General features: G+C 44.7%; 6 protein-coding genes across 8 annotated transcripts; 4 read left to right on the forward strand and 2 right to left on the reverse strand.

Annotated features, from left to right (window-relative positions):
• The first annotated feature begins 177 nt into the window (after positions 1-177).
• Positions 178-3,117, forward strand: qkr58E-2 (quaking related 58E-2). Of its 3 annotated transcripts, none has more exons than XM_017235310.3 (5): positions 178-763; positions 835-1,420; positions 1,479-1,579; positions 1,641-1,894; positions 1,968-3,117. In XM_017235310.3, the coding sequence occupies exons 1-4, from the start codon at positions 523-525 to the stop codon at positions 1,880-1,882; spliced, it is 1,170 nt and encodes a 389-aa protein (XP_017090799.2). In that variant the 5' UTR covers positions 178-522; the 3' UTR covers positions 1,883-1,894; positions 1,968-3,117. The 3 variants fall into 3 exon arrangements, with proteins under 3 accessions (XP_017090799.2, XP_017090798.2, XP_017090797.2); XM_017235309.3 differs by having other exon boundaries at positions 179-763; positions 1,965-3,117; XM_017235308.3 differs by having other exon boundaries at positions 179-763; positions 1,641-3,117.
• A 410-nt stretch (positions 3,118-3,527) lies between these two features.
• On the reverse strand, positions 3,528-4,843 carry mRpS29 (mitochondrial ribosomal protein S29). Its single transcript, XM_017235307.3, has one exon. It carries the CDS (start codon positions 4,774-4,776, stop codon positions 3,604-3,606), a length of 1,173 nt encoding a protein of 390 aa, XP_017090796.2. The 5' UTR covers positions 4,777-4,843; the 3' UTR covers positions 3,528-3,603.
• Positions 4,844-4,854: 11 nt separating this feature from the next.
• Positions 4,855-9,346, forward strand: rad50 (DNA repair protein rad50). The gene is made up of 8 exons (XM_017235306.3): positions 4,855-5,036; positions 5,095-5,662; positions 5,720-5,933; positions 5,990-7,168; positions 7,224-7,647; positions 7,700-7,869; positions 7,929-8,292; positions 8,348-9,346. The coding sequence occupies exons 1-8, from the start codon at positions 4,968-4,970 to the stop codon at positions 9,284-9,286; spliced, it is 3,927 nt and encodes a 1,308-aa protein (XP_017090795.2). The 5' UTR covers positions 4,855-4,967; the 3' UTR covers positions 9,287-9,346.
• A 95-nt stretch (positions 9,347-9,441) lies between these two features.
• On the forward strand, positions 9,442-9,829 carry LOC122321120 (uncharacterized). Its single transcript, XM_043210541.1, has 2 exons — positions 9,442-9,597; positions 9,650-9,829. Exons 1-2 carry the CDS (start codon positions 9,442-9,444, stop codon positions 9,827-9,829), a joined length of 336 nt encoding a protein of 111 aa, XP_043066476.1.
• Positions 9,775-10,844, reverse strand: LOC108121290 (probable palmitoyltransferase ZDHHC24). The gene is made up of 2 exons (XM_017235312.3): positions 10,546-10,844; positions 9,775-10,486 (listed from the first exon to the last, which is right to left on the reverse strand). The coding sequence occupies exons 1-2, from the start codon at positions 10,775-10,777 to the stop codon at positions 9,876-9,878; spliced, it is 843 nt and encodes a 280-aa protein (XP_017090801.2). The 5' UTR covers positions 10,778-10,844; the 3' UTR covers positions 9,775-9,875.
• Positions 10,845-11,352: 508 nt separating this feature from the next.
• Positions 11,353-13,859, forward strand: ppk12 (pickpocket 12). Its single transcript, XM_017235183.2, has 8 exons — positions 11,353-11,504; positions 11,558-11,758; positions 11,810-12,091; positions 12,145-12,260; positions 12,319-12,407; positions 12,457-13,042; positions 13,103-13,354; positions 13,777-13,859. Exons 1-8 carry the CDS (start codon positions 11,353-11,355, stop codon positions 13,857-13,859), a joined length of 1,761 nt encoding a protein of 586 aa, XP_017090672.2.
• The last annotated feature ends 5,194 nt before the right edge of the window (positions 13,860-19,053 follow it).

A 19,053-nucleotide genomic window follows, 5' to 3' on the forward strand; every position in this document is an offset into this window, starting at 1 on the left:
TATTTTTAACAAATTCACACCTAAAGTGACTTAATTATAAGAAGTAGAACTTATAGTTATAAACTTTAATTCAGTCAACTTCAAGAACCAGCTCTTGAATCAGCCATATGAATTAAAAATCTGTTATGGAAGCAATTAATGTGATTAAATCTTAAGAAGTGTTACAAAATTTAATTAAATTTTAAAATTTACAAGAGTGACCAGTTTAAAAATATCATTTCTGAATAATTCGGCGATATCGGACATATAATATATTTCATTGATATTTTTATATTGAAATATATAATCGATATATCGATATGTTGATATATTTTCGACATCCCTAATACACACTTGGACGGGGAGAGAAAAATTAGGGCCACTGGGAAGGCTGAAGTCGCACACTTGCTTGGCTAGCTAATCGAATCGACTACAACGCGCTGCCGACGACCTCCCGCAGATCATCGCCATCAGAAAACACGCGACGCGACCCATCCTCGTCCACACCAGCAGCAATTGATCGAGTGTCAAGAAGCAGGACAAATGGCGGAAAACGGAATGCGTGTGCCAGGGTCAGCCGCGACGGCGGCATCTTCCGCCGGAGCTGTGACCACCAGCAGCACCGGCACTAGTAACGGGGAGCACGAGAACGAACACAACGCCAGTGCCGACAGCGAGAAGGCCCAGCCGGCGCCGGCGATCCAGAAGTACATGCAGGAGCTGATGACGGAGCGGTCCCGCATGGAGAATCACTTTCCGTTGGCAGTGAAGCTAATCGATGAGGGTAAATCGTTTCGATAGGGTTTCTCTTCCAGTAAGACTACAATTTTATCTTCTTTCCTGGGTTTCTAACAGCTCTGGAGCGCGTGCAACTGAACGGACGCATCCCCACTAGAGACCAGTACGCCGATGTCTACCAGCAGCGCACTATCAAGTTGTCTCAGAAGGTGCACGTGCCCATCAAGGATAAGAAGTTCAACTATGTGGGCAAACTACTGGGCCCCAAGGGCAACTCGCTGCGACGTCTGCAGGAGGAGACGCAGTGCAAGATCGTCATACTCGGCCGCTTCTCGATGAAGGACCGAGCCCGCGAAGAGGAGCTGCGCAACTCTGCGGACGCTAAATACGCCCACCTGAATCTTCCGCTGCACGTCGAGGTGTCCACCATTGCCCCGCCCGCTGAGGCGTATGCCCGTGTGGCCTACGCCCTTGCCGAAATCCGTCGCTACCTCACGCCGGATAAGCACGACGATATCCGTCAGGAACAGTACCGGGAGCTCATGGAGGACCCGGAGGCGGCCAAAAAGTTGACGCTGCGTCAGTTGCAGCAGCAGTCCAATGCTGCGGCCACCGGAGCTGTTGGTGGGGGCGGAAACGGAGCAGCTGCCGGTTCGGGGGGTAATAACGGCAATGGTAACCAGCGCTCTGGCGGCAACTACAGGTGGGTGATGTGGTGCATCTTTAAGCCACCTTTGATAATGATTTTTTTTTCCGTTTAGACAAAAGTTTCCGCAGCAATCGCACTATCATCACAACGACGAGACTGTCTACTATCGCTCACACAATAACGCCTACCACCAGCCAAAACCTTTTGTGCCAGGTGAGTTTATTCCTTTCTGACCCTGTTGTGCCCCTTAGACAATATTTGTGTCCCCTTACAGCCGCCCAGAGGGGCAATGCCATGCACACCACCTTGCCGCCACAGGCAATTGTGCGAGCCTCACCACCGGGCATGGTTGTCAGCGCAGCCAGTTTCAATGGTCGGAATGCCGGGCTTGGCAACGCCGGCGGCGGTGGGATCATGGCCAACAGCATCGTGGCTACTGGAGGTGGTATTGGGGGCACTGTACCACCCAATATGCGCTACCGTCCCGCTGCCCCATACCAGTTCGTCAAGAAATAATACGGACGGGAGGTAACACCGCCTGCTGCCGTTCGCTGTTTGTTCAACTATTCCTCACCATCATTAATGTCGTCCCATCCAGAAGGATTCACCACCATACGCCATCGCCATGCCCATCCAAACACCCGCAGTCACTGTCACAGTCAACCTCATATTCACATCCAAACACACACACACACACTTCTCCAAAGGTAGATGTAGTAATTATGAGAACATTGGAAACTTGTCATGCATTGAGTTCATCAGGATTTCGGCGGAGTGGAAACCAAAGCGAAACGAATGAGTAAATGTATGTTTAAGAAAACTAGCCTAAGTAGACGAATGCTCCTAACATCAAGAACACGACCCAACCATCCAAAAATGTAAAAGAAAAACGAAGAAATGATAGCATCCACCCTCACACAAGCACAGGACCTGCTAGAACTCCTTGAGGATCGGTATAGGAATCGGAATCGGAATCGGGATCGGGATCGGGATGAGAGAAGTCTGCGATCTGGAAACTTTGGAAGCGGTGTGTTGGGCTCAGCGAGCATTTGGAAATTAATGAAAAGAATTGAAGATGATGAGTACGGACCGAATCGAATGGATGTATTCAGGGATGATCCTAATCGAGCCAGATGTCCTTGTTTTGTTTTTCGTATATTATTATCACTTTATTTTATTATTGACACATACGATGATTTCATCAACTTCTAATTTATATCGATGATTATATATATATACCACTTTAATGTAAACATTAATACGTATCCTCCCAGCCAGCGCTTAATCCTTAACTCTGCTTTCTCCGAACCTGCGCCTAAGTTATTCTACTTTTGTTTACGATTTGAAGAGGAGGCTTTATAATTTTTTTTTTGTATTTGTTACGTTGCCAGGACAAAGAAACCGACTAAACCGACTTCACATAATATTGTATATGCAAGTATATAAAAGCTATATGATTTGTAACACTTACATAGTACACAGACCCACACCGAATCACGTATATATAATATATTCGAAGCATCAGCATATTCACGTAAAACTTAAACCAAAACCACATTAGAATCGCAAATGAGAATCTGCAGTCATATGTCTATGTCTATGCCAGGATAACCTGGTGGACATGGCAACCACATCCGATAGGAGAGAATTAAGCAAACACATGCATACATAATTGTTATTGTTGTTGAAAGCAACTAAAATTGTAATAGAAATTATGCAAATATACTTACGAATATGACGACAAATGTTAATTGCAGCCTAGTTATTATTTTGTTCACCAACAAGCCAACCTCCCAATCCATACACCCACCCACACTGGAAACGAGACCTAAGATATAGTCGTATACATACATGTATAGAGGATCAGATGGACTTTGAGTTAAATTTTGTTGAAGATGCTTCTGAAGCCACTCTCCCTAATTTGTCATAATTGAAAATTAAAATATGCATACAGACCCACACATACATATATATATGAGAATACGAAACTATATATTTTACAGTGCATTATTATATATTGCTGATTATCGTTAAATAAATTTCCAATTTGAACTCGCCATGTTGAATAAATATAGAACCGAAACATGATTGGAATTAAAATGAACATCTCATTTCTATTTCTTTACCATATTATTATCTTTCCCAATCAAACATAGCCATCTGTTGTGTTTAACAAATTATTTAATTTTATAGGATAACAAATACAGGTCAAGGGTCAGTCCACAGGACGATCCCACCTACAAGGCTCTGACAAGTTGCATCAGCGAGTAGGGGTTCTTGTTACTCATGAACTTGAGCTGCTCCTCGAAGCCCTTCGGCGTCTTGTTGATCCAGTGGCGATCCAAGTAGTAGTTTATGTAGCTGTGGAACTCCTTGTCGCTGTAGTTCTCCACATGGATAGGTACGAAGGGATCCAAGTGCTCGAATCCCTCTGTGCCCAGCAGATAGCGTGGCATGTACGAATCCATGTGGCCCTCGGTCATGGCAATCTTGTCAACGGAAAGGATACACACTCCGTTCGTCCAGTCATAGCTGGTGATGTTCAGGAAGGGGTGAGTGAGGGTGATCTTGTCGGGTGTTACCCGTTGCTTGTTGTCGGAGAAAATGCGAGTAACCGGATGGAAGAAGGCATTGAAACCGTCAATGGCCACCATCACCTTGCACTTTCCGGCAGTGGAGAGCAGCTTGATCTCGGAAATGAGCGCCGCCGTTGTCTCCGAAGCGTACTTGATGCGGGCTATTCCGTGCTCCACCAGTTCGAGCAGCGTGGAACCAGCTGGAGTACTTTCTCGTTTGCTCCACACATACTCCTTGCTGGTCTTCAGTTCGAGGCGCTGCAGGAGCTTGCTGTTCTGCCCTTTGAAGTGCACCAGCCAAGCGGCCGCGTCAAATGGCAGGTCGATCATGCCCTCCTGTCCCGCGGCATTAGACGCCTCTTTCGGACGCTTCATCCAGTTCGGCGCCCATGGCACGTGCACCAGCAGGAAGTCATTCACAGCACCGTAGTGCAGTACATGGGCCATGGTCAGGGTCTTACCCGTACCATTTTCTCCATAGAGCACATATCGCACCACGGGCTTGGACAGATCTGCCTTCTTAATGTAATCGAGCACCTCCAGGGCAGGATTCCTGACCATTAGACAAGCCTCTGTGAAGGTTTTAATCTGCTGTTCATATTGCTTAGGCAGTCCGCCACCGGCAAAGATCTGCTTTTTCTGTTCGGCCGGAATCGTGTAGAATTTAGCCACCTGGAGCGCCGAGTGCTCGCCGGGATTCGTCACCGCAGTCCGGAACTCACTGATGGCGGATGCCTCCGCGGGCGCAGCGGCTGCTGCGGCATTTGTTGACATTGACTTTGGCAGCACATGTCGCTGGAGCTGCACGGCAAGGCGATTCCGTATCATTTTCATTAAACAAAACGTTAAATAAGAGCTGCAAACGGACCGGATTAGAGACGAGAATACATCGATAGCGTCAGACATAGATTCTTGTTATCGATAAAATAATCGATTGTTGTCCATATCCAATCAGCCCGGCAAAATTGCGTCTCTTGCGAAATTAAGTTTTGTCTTTAATTTTTGGTAGTGATATTTAATGCGACATGTCATCCATTGAGAAATTGTCAATCCAGGGAGTTCGGAGTTTCGGCTCCAATGCCGAGGACATGCAGGTTGGATTTGTTATTCGATGAAAGCGCCAAACCTTGAAATTGACTTCCTGTTTCATAGAGCATTACGTTTTCTTCGCCTGTAACTTTAATTCTGGGAGAAAACGGATGCGGAAAGACAACCATTATAGAATGCCTTAAATACGCACTAACCGGCGAATCCCCGCCTGGCAGTGAAAAGGGAAAAAACTTCGTCCACGACCCTAAAATATTTGGAAACAACGAGTCCCTGGCCCAAATCAAAATGAAGGTGCGGGACAAACGAGGAGCCGAGGTATCCATCTGCAGGACGATGAAAGTTTCCAGACAGCGCGGCGTAATGACCTTCAAAACCATGGACTCCACTCTTAACTTTCTGACCGACGGTGGCCATCCGAAGCGCGACCAGGATTCCCTAAGCGGTCGGACCAACGACATAGACCAAGCTATCTCTGACTTCATGGGCGTGTCAAAGGCGATTATTAACAACGTCTTGTTTTGCCATCAAGAAGACTCCAGTTGGCCACTGGACGAGCCCAAGAAGCTAAAGGAGAAGTTTGATGCTATTTTTGGAATTTCTGAGTATGATAAAGCTTTGGATAAAATCATAAAGATGCGTAAAGAGTCCACAGAAGAGCTAAGGTTGATGGGTAAGAATGAGTCAAGTTTGAAAGACCTTGCTAACCAATAACTTCTTTGTTCCATAGAGGCCAATATAAAACATGTGGAGTATCTGAAGAAGGAAATGGAGGCAAAAACTCTGGCGCTGCAGAAGGCGCAGGAGAAGTGCAACAATGTTAAGACTCAGTGCAACGAATGCGAGGAGGAAATGAAGCCCATTGAGGCTCGTCTGATGGAAATTCGTAACATCGAACTAGAGATAGGAAAGTATCAGGCGCAAAAAGTGGAAATGGACACCAAGTAAGTGTTCTTAAATATAGTTTCCCCCTTTTTTACTTATTTATATCACTCGATAGACATAAAAATTGCAAGGAGCAAATTACCACTATTTCTAAGAAGATCAAGACACTTTTCGAGGGATCTTTGGTTGAGCTGGAGATGGAAATCGTAAACTTCGACCAGCGTATGACCGAGATGCAACTTCAGTGCACCGAAACCGAGGAAGAGCTCTCGCAGCTAAAGAAATCCAGTGGAATGGCCAAGGATAAGCTAGCCACGCAAGATAAAAAGCATGTTTTGGCCAAGCAACAACATCAGAGCGAACAGACTTGCAAGTCCCAGCTGCTTAGGCGGGTTAAGGAGTTCTGCCGAGATCTGCAGATTCCGATTGACGAAGATTCGATTGGGCAGCCAGAGAAGTTAGAGGAAGTGTTGCAGGACATCGAGGCGGTGATCATGAGCAAACACTGCGAGATAGCAGAGATTAGCGATCAGAACGACAAGGCCGATCAAAGAAGACAGGCCAAGATCGACGAACTGCGCATCGACTTGACCAAATCGGAGCAAAGCGTCGCAGCCCAGGAGAAGCAGCGAGAGCAGAGTAAACGCGAAAGCGAGACCCTCGAGGTGGACATCAAGAGGATCGAGGCCTCAATGCACGAGTTGAAGCAGCTGGAAAAGAAAATAGCTGATGCCAACGAACTGTACGAAAACACCTCGAAGAACTTTGATCAGCAAACCATGCGCGATGTCATTGCTGCCAAAAAAACATTCATTGCTGAAAAACAGACTCAGTTTAAGAAACTAGATGAGCAGCTGACTTTCCTGGGCTCCATGGCTAAGCTGGTTGCCGAAATCAGCCTCAAGCAAAAGGAATTGGAGAAGAAAACCCAGGAAGTGCATCGCGTGCGTAGCCGACACTCGGATAACTTTGGTAAATTCTTCAAGGAAAAAATTACCGCCAACTATCGCCGGTCAATGCAGGGAGCCTACGACAAATTGAATCGAGAAATCAAGGACCTAAATGAGAAGGCCAATGCCCAGAAGTTGAAGGAGCAGTCTTACGAGATAAAACGTAAGAATCTCATGGGGGATATTGCACGCATGGAGAAGGAGCTGAAGGAGAGCGAAGAGCTGATATTTCAAAAGTGTCGCTCCACTCCCTATGATGAGTTACTGGACCGAAGCAAAGTGGCCATTTCGAAGTTGCAGTTTGATCATGGGGCCCTCAAATCCGCCGAGGCTTTGTACAAAAAGTAAAGTCCTCAAACTATTACTTGAGAAATATTACTAAATTTAACTTTTTTCTAGGTACATACAAAAAATTGAGGAAGAACCATGTTGCCCCTTGTGCCACCACAATATGTCCGGTGATGAGGCCTGCGATCTGACCACAGAGCTGACCGATGAGATTCAGAAGTTGCCTGAGAATATAATCAGAGCCGAGAAAGCCCTTAAGACGGAGACTCTAAAATATGAGAACTTGCTTCAACTTAAGCCGAACATTCTGAAGGTTAAGGACCTGAAGGAGGCCTTGCCGAAAAAAAAAGAAGAGCTGAGGCAAGTCGAGGAGTTGCTGGGCGACAGCGTTAGTGAATATGAGACTATACTAGCGCTGATTGGCGAACCTACCCACAATATGGAGTTGGCCAATTCCATGATGGGGGACATGACTTTGCTAGACGAAGCTTTGAAGGAGTCAGCGCGGTTAGAAAAGGATCTGGAGCTGCAGAAAGTAAGTTATTTTAAATATTTGGATGAGTTCCTGTTTAATAGTCTGTTCTTAGGCCAAGTTACCTGCATCCTATGATTCAAGTGTTTCAATGGATGCTTTACAAGCAGAGAAAAGTCAGGTATCCAAGGACCTGGAAGCAGAACGTAAGGACTTGGAGACCCATCAGACCACATTCCAACAGCACCTGGATGCTCTAAATCGTGTTCGTGAAATCAAAAATGGGTAAAGTTTAAAGGATTTCAACTCTCACACACCTAATTTATAAATAAACCTTTCTGCAGGCTTAAGGATAGACAAATAAGACTGCAGGAGGGCTTGCAAAGCCTACCGCAGTTAAAGGAGCGATATGAAAAGCTCACAACATTCCTAACAACAGTGACTACTGAAATAAACGAATTAAGGGCCAAAATTCAACCTCTCAAGCAAGACCTGAGGGCTGCCGTGAATGAAAAGGAGCGCCTAAAGGAGAGTGAACGCACCCAGTTGGCCCAATTGAATACCAAATACAATTCCTACAAAAGTACAGATCAGGATATTCAAAGATTGAACAAAGAATCTCAGAACTACGCTAAATTGGACTTGAAAAGTGAAATCAGCAAACTTGAAGAGATTATTAAGACCACCAATGAGCAAATTAAGAAACTGGTAATGAATTTATTTATATTCTTAAATCACATGATTTTAAAATAATTTTTCTTAGGAAGTACAAATAGATTCAAAGGCTGCTCAAGTGGAGTCCATCAAGACGGAATGTCGCAACCAGCAGAACGTGGAGCGGGACTTAAAGGATAATCGCGAGCTGAAACAACTACAGGAGAAGGAATCCAAGCTTAGCGAAAGCTGTCAGGCCCTTTCTAAGCAACTTGGAAACTTGGATTTCCGCAGCGTCAACAAAGAGAAGTTGGAACTAACGAAGCGCCGGGATGCGTCCACTGTTAGGAAGGGAGAGCTGCTGGGCCAACTGGGGGAGATCAACTGCCAAGTCAAAAAGCTGGAGCAGGAGATTGATGAGCCAAAGTTGAAGGAGTCGTTCCAAAATTACCAAAAAGCGAACTACGAGCTGGTAGTCATGCGCCGCTGCATTGAGGACTTGGGCCAGTATCGAATAGCCCTGGAGTGGGCCCTCATCCAGTTCCATGCGGAAAAAATGGAAAACATCAATCGTCTGATTCGCGAGTACTGGCGCATGATATATCGTGGTAATGACATCGACTACATCCAGGTGAAGACCGATGACATCAGTGCGAATGCGTCGGCAGATCGACGCAAAACATACAACTATCGGGTGGTCCAGTCGAAGAACAACACGGAGATTGAGATGAGGGGTCGTTGCAGTGCGGGTCAGCGCGTCCTCGCTTCTTTGATCATTCGCATGGCATTGGCCGAAACCTTCAGCAGTAATTGTGGAGTGCTAGCTTTGGATGAGCCCACCACGAACTTGGATCGTACTAACATCACCTCGCTGTGCGATGCCCTTAACTGCATTGTGGAGGAGCGGCAAAGCCAGTCGAACTTCATGCTCATCATCATTACCCACGACGAGAATTTCATTTCGTCGCTGGGCAAGATAAACAGCTACCATCGCGTGTTCCGGAATGATGAGTGCAAGTCGGTTATTCGAAAGGTACAGGTTGGCTGAATGTTCGGTCCATCAAAGACACTATTAAGTGCCAATTAAATGTATAAAGTTTGTTATCAATACTTTTGCTTGTCGATTTATCACATCAATTAGAGGAAAAGGTAATTTCCCGCCCAAGATGGGGTTTGGCGTGGTGCCAGTTTCACTCTTCCGCCATGCTCCAAGGGTGGTTATTCGTAATTCTTGTTCCCCAAGCAGTCCTTCCTCATTCCATACAGTTTGGAATGATGCACTACACGGCCGTGCCCATTTTTGAGGCAGAAATATACACCAATAGGTCTGGGGATGTGGATGTGGTTTTCAAACAAAAGGTTTTAAAATATCAACATTTCAAATGGTTTTTATTAAGTATTTCTAATGCAGGGTCATTTGATTTTCTATATTAACCTGATTTTGATCGTTGACGAGAGCCAAGTAGAGTGGAATGGTGGAGCCTCAATTGTCAATGGTGGCATTGGATGCAACTTTACGTCCTTAAGGTTACTAAACATCCAAATGAAGGTGTCAAGACTGTCAGTACTTATATATGGTACACCCAGGTAGGTGATGTGTGTGTTTTCCCAAAGTATTTTCTAAATTTAAATGGCAATCAGTCTTTCTCTTGTGCATCGATAGGGGGCTTCCAGTGGTATCCATCATCCGGCAGATCGCTGCGTATCAGCGGTGAGATCCACGCCAAGTGCATGCGGTTGCCAAAGACGCTCCTAAGATTTTCGCGAACTCCCCGATCGTATTTGTGCTTGCTCTCCAAAGTGCGATCTGCGGATACTCCTCCTCTCAAAATGATGGGCACATGGTAGGCCAGAAGAAGAACGCCGTACAAAAACGCTAGGATATTCAGGCCGTAGAAGATGAGGTACATGTTGCCCCAGAAGTGGCCAGTAAAAAGGAGAAACAACGGGTTGAGCAGCTTAAACAAGGTCTGCCAGTGGCAGTATATGTGGGCTTGGAACACCCACAAGTAAATGGAGTTATACACCAGGGCATAAACGGATCCCACAAAGAGGTAGAAGATGAATCCCATGAAGAAGCGATGATTCCTGTGACCAATACAGCAGCCGGTGTATATGCAATGATGATCTCTCTTCAGGATGCAAACGCCACAGTTCTTGCAATGCCAAGACCTGGGCGGAGCCAATCTCTGGCATATTTCGCACTCTCGCCAATCCGAATGATCCTCCGGTGGTTCTATCTTCTTGACTGTAATAGTACACTTATTTGTTAGTTTGTAAGATACATTATTTAAGAGATACACTCACCGTCACAACTCGTATCGATCATCATACAGGCGATCATGTTGCTCTTGATATTAAAGACGAGGAACATGGCCATTAGAAAGTGCAGGGTGTGAAAGAAACTGCCGGGATCGTGGAAATTGGGAAGCACCACCACAATCTCGAACATGAAGACCACCGGCAGGGAGATGCCAATCAGAAGGAAGCACAATATATCCACCAGCCGGCGGGGCAGGGGATTTCTACGGATTCTCATGATCTCTACCTGTGATTTCTCAGAAAAAATGTAAACAAATACAAGGCCGATCGCCGGGTTGCCAGTGCCAGACTTATGTTGTCACGTGTAGCGAGTAGCTTTATTATCGAGCTTTTTCGGCCAAAAAGCTACCCGCAACCGCCGCCGAAAGTTCAAATTCAAGTTTCTTCAATGCATTCCGATAAGTGGCTTTAATTTAATATGATAAACTCCAAAGTAATAAATCAATTACAATTTGGTATCGGACGCGTGCAAGCGGAAAGCGCTGCCAATGCAGTTATCTTATCAATTAGGGTCACATGGCGTATGCTTGATGTCATGTCATACATACATATGCATATTGTAGTTGTGGGTGGGTCGTGTACATATATGCATGTACTCTTATTTAATGGCCGATGGCAAAGCTGGTATTGAGAATTTAATTAACTTGAAAGGACTTACTCCATCACAAATCACTGTAATCAAGGAAGAGCCTTAATTAACATTGGTCTTTAATAAGAGTGTCGACAGCTGAATGATTTCGAATATCAGGTACTTATAGTTGTAATGCAACAGGATTAAGTAAACAGTTGAAAATGGAATTGTCGGCGACCCACAAAGCTAAACGTCAAGGCTCCTCCTTGTTTCTGCTAAAGAGCTTCATCAGGAGTCTAAAGGACTTCCTGAACCAGACTGGTCTGCATGGCTTGAAGTTTGTGGGTGACTCCAATCTTAGCAGTTGGGAGAGGTAACTTTGTAGTCATCCCCCATCAATCTCTGTTTTAAGTCCCTATCTTGTAGATCCTTTTTCTTTGGTTCTTTTGTGACTGCTTTCATAATAACTATCCACCTAATATCGAATATCTACGTGAAATGGGACAGTACTCCGGTGATAATCGGTATAAGTCCGCATGCCACATCCATATTGAAAGTTCCCTTCCCGGCCATAACCATTTGTAACATGAATCAGGTTCAGAAAAGTCTGGTGGAAAAATATAGAGAGTAAGTTGGAGTGATTTGTCCTGAAAAGTCTTTTAACATAAGCATTTTAAGAGGTTCCTTCGAAAGTGCTCTTTTGAAACTCCTCTGCGGCTCTGATAAATGGCAATCCAGTGAGTTTGATGATGATCTGAGTCTCCTGAACATCGCTGGAAACACCTTGAGTATCTCCGACTTTGTATCGAATCACTCGCAACCGTGCGAAAGGATGTTGCTCTACTGCAGATTCAGTGCCGTTGTCCATAATTGCAGAGACATGTTCCAGCAGATAATGACCGACGAGGGATTGTGTTGTGTCTTCAATTTTGAGCCTCCAGAATACCTCTACAAGCCTTTGTAAGATTAATGTTCCAAAAGCTCCAAATTCCTTAAAATTCGATTTTCGTCAGTGCCGATAGTGGAAGAAACCTCACAAATGGTTTCGGTCTTCAAGGAGTGAAGTGGGATCCAGAGTCTGGCTATCCAGAAGAGCTCCCACCTAAATTTTTTCCCTCCACAGCAAGTGGTAGCTTATTTATAGGAAGGGTAATACAAAATCTATTCTTAGGTATATTTATTTTAAGGAACTGGCATAACTTTGGGGTTTACCGCCGTACTCGATGCCCAAATAAGTGAATACTACTGCTCTTCTACCAATGGACCTGGCTTTAAGGTTAACTCTTTGGCTTATGGCTAGTCTAGTTATAACGATACTCTTGTAGGTTTATTTCCACAATCCCATAGAGGTCCCTATGGTCAAGGAGGCGGGACTGATCACTGCCATTGGCTATGAGACCAACTACCGGATAGAAATGGTCAGAGCCGAGGCTGTGGCAGCCATACGATCCATATCCCGTGAAGGGCGTCAGTGTCTTTTCAAAAACGAAAAGGACCTCATCTTTTACAGAATCTACACCCGTCTTAACTGCGAGAACGAGTGCATGTCCGCCTACCTGTACGAGTCGTGTTCCTGCATTCCCTTCGACTTCCCGAAGATATACAGCAATGCCTCCACCTGCACCATGCTGGACACATTCTGTGTCCGTCGAGCCCAGCGTTCCACAAATCGGCCGCGCTGGGCCAAGTGTCGGAGTCAGTGCCTGCCCACCTGCTTCGATTTGAATTACCTGGCCAGTGGCTTCTCCTTCCCCTTGGCTGTCAACGATTTTCTGCTTGCCAATCCTCTGGTGGAGAGCATCAACAAATCGTATTTGGGCGAGAATATAGCGGTCATTAATGTGTACTTCCGGGAATCGGTCTATTACGGTAATATGAAGAATGCCTATGTGGGATTGACGGAGTTTCTATGTGAGTTTTTGCATTACAAAAACCCAAGCCGTTATTTCATAGAAGAAAGTATCGTTCCAGCCAATGTCGGTGGTGTAATGGGTCTCTTTATGGGCTTCAGTGTCATCTCGCTTGCGGAATTACTATACTTTCTAATTCTGAAGCCGCTCGTTGAACTTTTTGTTTGGAAAAGGACTTCTTCCCACGTGGCCTCGGAGAGTAGTCTCAAACAAAATCCTGGCATAGAGCAACCTGATGGCATCGATAACCAAAGTTTCTGGCATGTACGAGAACTTTATCCCAAGGGTGTGGCATGGGAGGCGAACGGAAGGGGTAGAAAATTAAAAAGGAGCAGGAATATTATAAATTCCTTTGTTCAGTGAATTGTGCGCCTGGGAAAAAAAAGGATTGCGAAATATTATTTATGTATTATCCTAGAAAGGCGAATGGCTGAATATGTTATGGATGCCACGTCATGCAAATCATTCCCTGTTCCTAAAAGCAGAACAAAAAACCCAGAATAATTGATACCGCCACGATACAAAAAATCCTTGCACGTATAAACAATAAGTTGAAATTAAAAATACAATGTAGTAGACCTTAAAAAACAAAGAATATTTAAAAGTAAATATTTAATGTTCTATAGAAATACATGAAAAAGGGCCAGCGATCTTTATTAATAGTACGATTAAATTGTTAAAGAAAGTTTAGTTTGCAACTTTGATGTACACATATGCGTACGTATCCTTTAACAGCCCCATCGGAGGACTTGTTCCTCCGTCACTTCGAGGAATTCTCGCAGCTGGAACAGATGTGTCCGAGGTCCGAAGGTCGGTAATAGAATCCTCTAGCCCCTAATGCAATTAACAAAGTTTCCCGGTTAAGGAGGCAGTCGGGCGGGGAGGACAGGGTTGTTGCCTGTGTACCCTGCTTATTTATGCCACATACTCGTATTTTATGCCGATAAGAGCATTTTGGCCAAAATTACTTTTTGCCGCCAAGGCGGAAAAAGCTTAAACTGTTCTATATATACGAGTATGTAAATACACATCGTACATTGTATGAATTTCGGTAGTAAAACAAGAATTGCTTTCGGCTGGCTCTTTTCAAGGGAAGAACTGTTGAAGATGGCACGTTTACAGCGTGGTGGCGGAAATTCTTTTGCCCGGTACATGCTCCGGTTTCTGAGCGTTAATTGCTGACCTCAACCTGCACATAAAGCGACTAATTTTCGCACAGAACCCTCAAGTACTTGTCCTGCATTTCTGCATGAATTCTGCGGCATAGTTTTCCTTCGAAGCATCCTGCACTGAAAAGAACAACAATCATTATAAGATGATTGCTATAATATTCTCAAATTTAAAAATACATTTTTATGTCCTTCTCAAAAGTGAAAAATTAAAAATATTAAAGTGGTGTTTGGCTTACAATATCCCAGAGCATGTTTAGAGACTCCTTTTATTGTCGAAGTGCTGGCACTTCCTGTACCCCCTACCTTTAACCCAGCTGGATAGAATTTCTTAAACAGCCCGAAGGCTGGCACAACAAAAAGGGATAAGGATACCGGAGGATACCAGTGGAAGATGATGCCGCTGCCGCTTCCTAAGCAGTGGCACTACCGGCAAAAACGGAATGAAATGCATTCGCACAGTTGAAGACAATTTGCAAAATTGCATCGCTCTTGATGTTTTCACGTGCATTCCATCTGTTCTCCAGTCTCGAGTTTTTATGGCCAAGTCAACAATGTGCTGGTGCTGGTCGGAGACAGTCCGTTTCATGGCTATAGTAATTGGGAGAATTCACATACCGAAAACAACAAGAATAAATAAAATAAAATAAAATAAAATCCCTTGGCCACTGTCATGCAATTGAATATGTTTATATCAAATGAAAGCTGTTTGCCTTCTGAACTCTGGTTTATCTATGTCAGCTTATAAGATTATCTTTTCCCCACATTTATTTGCTTACAAACGTCCGACAATTTTGAAATGCACTGTAGGGTGACAGAGGAGAGGATGGGGCAGGTCGGGCAGGTTGCAAGAGCGGGGGCTTGCGTGTTTTGGGTTTGCCATCTAAAACCGAGTACAAAAAGCTTTGCTCTCGACCATCTTTCAAGCGATAAGACAACTGGTGCAAATGATTACGACGTGTTCCCCGGCCATGTATATCTCGAGAAGATCCCTTCAAAGGGAGTGGAGGGGGGGTACGAGAAGGACAAACCCTAGCTGGGGCTAGGATGCTTCGTAAATGTCAAGACCAGAACTAGATTCAATTCTTTATGGCCGTGTTAACGAGCCAATTCAGCCCCTCCGGTTTTGCAGCACAACTTTGGCACTGAATGAAAAATTATGCCATTAAAATGTTGAAACCGAACCACAAATAATCCTTAAAGCCAACTCTGGTTAGTTTCCAGTGAGAAAGTTGGAGTCTCAGCCGGAGGGGAAGTCGACCCAACAACACACGAGTAATTAACACAAAATTTTCTACCAAAGTTATCAACTTGACAATAAAGTTTTCTTCCCACGAAAATCTCTATCTTTGGCGTGTCTCCTTGAGACACAGTCACCTGATTAAGGTATAAATATTTGATTCTAGTGTGGGCCAGGCCCAAACGGGTTGTCTTGTATATGTCTTGTTGTTGTTGTTGTTGTCTGAACGGAGGACTAAGGACTAGAGACTGAGCAAAAGTGCGACAGCATTGTCAACTTTATGGGCTTCCTGTCGCACCCGGCTCAGTTATGCATGAAGTGTATTCATCAAAATGAAGACTTGAGAATGTCTGCGTAAATGCTGCACGTGTGGCATTGAGGAGGATGAATTGTATATATTATATGTATATTTTTGGCTGCAACTGGAGGCAACAAATTGATCGAATGCCGGTGGAAGCTCTAGAAAATTACACAAACACATACGCAGTCTCCGGTGCAGAGAAGTTGCTGGCGGAAAAGCAATTAAAACTTCTTGTCAGTGTCTCGGAAGTGTTTGTTCATATTTTATGATGTTTTCGTGTAGAAAGCTGGATTATGAATGTGTCACCAAGAAGTGTTGCCAGTGCACCGTCGCACCGTCTCATTCGCTCTCTCATTTTTCTATTCACTTTCTGTCTCTGTCTTTCAGGACATGCAACAAGCCGTCATTGAGGTTGCAAGAGTAATGTATAAAATATCACACATCCGCCCCATTGGACGGACTTAACAAAGAAGAACCTGACAAATTTTAAATTCCCCAGACCATGCCCCAAGAACTTTATGCGGAAAACAAAAACATTAAACACGGCTCGAAGGACATTCTGACCTTTTGTTGGCCAATATTTTGATTAAATAATTTATGGAATGTTAAAAATTTTGTGCCATCAAGTGAAATATGGCATTTGAAAGGAGGTTTTTCCAAGCCAGTCCATAACACTTAAGTGCATCGATATTTTACTGAAGCATTTTTGTCGTCTGCCACTTAGAAGGCCATGGCTGCTAGTTGCAACCACAACTAAAGACCTGTTATAATATTGGGCTAATGGAATCGGCTCCAAGCGGTTCGCGTTGCAGCCATAATACCATCCACCTATGGCTGTGTATCCAATATCGTGCCACTCATATTTGCCTGCGGCGGTGGTGGCTCATAAGAATGGGTGACGGTGGGTGGGGCGGCTTCCCTGGATGCCCGAATATATGCAGCAGTTGTCGACCTGACATGCTGCACCAAAAGCAGCAGGTGCAGGAATTGCAGCATCCCACCTGCCTAATGCACCAAAATGCATTTGAAATTGGGTAATTTTACAGATGCAGCGCCACAGGCGGTGGCTGAGGTGGCAGCAACAGCAACAGCAACAGTGGCAGCAATATGGGGCTTAAAAATGTATTTTGGCTTTTTGGTTGGACAGATAGAATTCGTTGCAGCAAACATTTCGCCGGGATACGAGGTCCGGGCGTCAGAGGAGGGGCCATGTATAATGTTGGCTGGGTGGATAAGTCCGACCGTCTGAATAATCAGGACCATCAATCAGGACCACGGCGAGCCCTGCACACCTCATTAGGCTAATCGTACAATTGCGCACGGCCGGACACACACAAACAAGGGTTAACCGGGCTAAGAGCAAGCCTGAGGGGCCTGACGGTCCTGGTGAGTGGCCTGAGCGGCACTTCCGGGGAGAGGGGCCCCATTACTGGTGCCGGCCGGGCTTAGCTTTACCGCAATTTGCCCTCGTGCGCTAAACAATATTTCATTTTTAAGAGTTGACTTTTCACGCTTGCCGACAAGAGGCTTAACATTTTAAATCCATTGTGGCGTCACCGCAAGGACTTTTCGACTTTGCCTGCTATTTTATTAATGTGCCAGTACTAGGCCTTTGTGAATGTATAATCAGTGAATGGGAGTGCATATATTTGCCTGCGTACTTTGTAATTATATTCCAAAAAATTCGATATGGAGCGGGAATGTTTTGAAAAAAGCCAGGAGTCACTTCCTGAAAACCAGTCACTGAAGCGAGAGTTATTCGAGTGTTTTGTTTTGAATTCTGTGGGAGAAAGTCTTCCCAGTATTTTGGATGTTTTCTGCGCAGAATCCAGAATCCTTAAAAGGGGGACAGCATCCACAGGGGCTAGAAAAACCAACTGTATGTAGCTTTAGGCTTAGTCCTCCACAGATGGTCGAAAGAGTCGGTTGCAGCTGTGGCATCCTTCTGTGGGTGGCTGGTACTAGCTGGCCTTCCTCAAAACACACAAAGGACGAAGCAAAAACAACGAGAGTATGAAAAATTGCATTATGACTCTAATGCTGGAATACAAAGTGGTGACGAAACAATACCACGCGATGATTTATTGCCCACACGTCACTCATACGCCCTGTTGTCCGGCGTGGTAGAATGCTTTTTGAAGTTACTGCCACAATTGCATTTAATTGATCTATGAGTTTTCATTTAAAAAACGCTTTATCCTAAACGTCTCATATGGCGAAACTGTAATTAAAAACCGAAATAACTAAAATTGCCAATGGTTTCCCAATCAAAACCAATCTTTTATTCGTCAGATGTCCATAAATTGATAAATTCCATTTTATTTGATAACTGCCCTCCTCACACCCATATCGTGCCATTGGCACGTACCAATACAAACTTTCCATTCATATCAAATTCGATCTAACTGCGAGCTAATTAAATGACACCAGGACCCATACAAATATTCCCAGAGCTGAGCTGCAAATAAATCGTTGGTAATTCATTTTCCCCTGGACTCGACCATGATTGTTTGCCTGGCCTACTGCCTGGTGGCTACTGGCTAGTGGCTATTCTGGGCACTCTGTCCAAGTCAATGCAATCGGATGAGAATCGCAGCTTTTCCTAATCGCCTGGCTTTATCCTGCGTAATAATAACTACTTTCAGGGGCTTTTCTTTAAGGACTTGGCATGCTTTGTTCTTCCTTCTTTTAGTGTTCCTTTGCTGCTTTTTTTTCGCAGTTTCCTTTGCGTGACAGCTCATGTCTTGTTTATCTAAATCATCCGACTGTGTAAATGCCAGGCCTGTCTTCCTGCCGGATCCGTGTCTCCTTACCCCGACCCCCGGACACTCTTCAGGACACGGGCGACTTGGGCGGGCGTGGGAATGACGATGGGCATGGGGATGAGTTCGTGTCATCACATGGCAATGAGTGAATGACTTTGTCGACTAAACTGTTTTCCACAGTTCCACTGCCGGTCCGTCTGTCTGTCGGTCGCTCGGTCGGTCGGTGGGTCGTCGGTCTGCTATGCAAAAATCCATCCAGTCGAGGCAACAATGGCATGTGCGAGTGCTTCAGTTAGTTGGGTAATTACGGCATCGTTGCACATTTCACTTCCATAGATTCAGTTTCCTTCTTGGTCTCTCTTTCGTTATCCTCACAAATTGTCACAGTTTCGGCACAAGGAAAAAACATTTAGGGATATAGTGTAAGAATATTCGAAAATGACTTGTAAAGCAACTCATAAGGTTCTGATTTTCAAGTCCTTGCTTCTTAAGAAACTAGTAACTATAATTATTTTATTATCAGACTCCTGTATCTTA

This window comes from Drosophila bipectinata, chromosome 2R, assembly GCF_030179905.1.
Source record: "Drosophila bipectinata strain 14024-0381.07 chromosome 2R, DbipHiC1v2, whole genome shotgun sequence".
Classification (NCBI taxonomy): Eukaryota; Metazoa; Arthropoda; class Insecta; order Diptera; family Drosophilidae; genus Drosophila; species Drosophila bipectinata.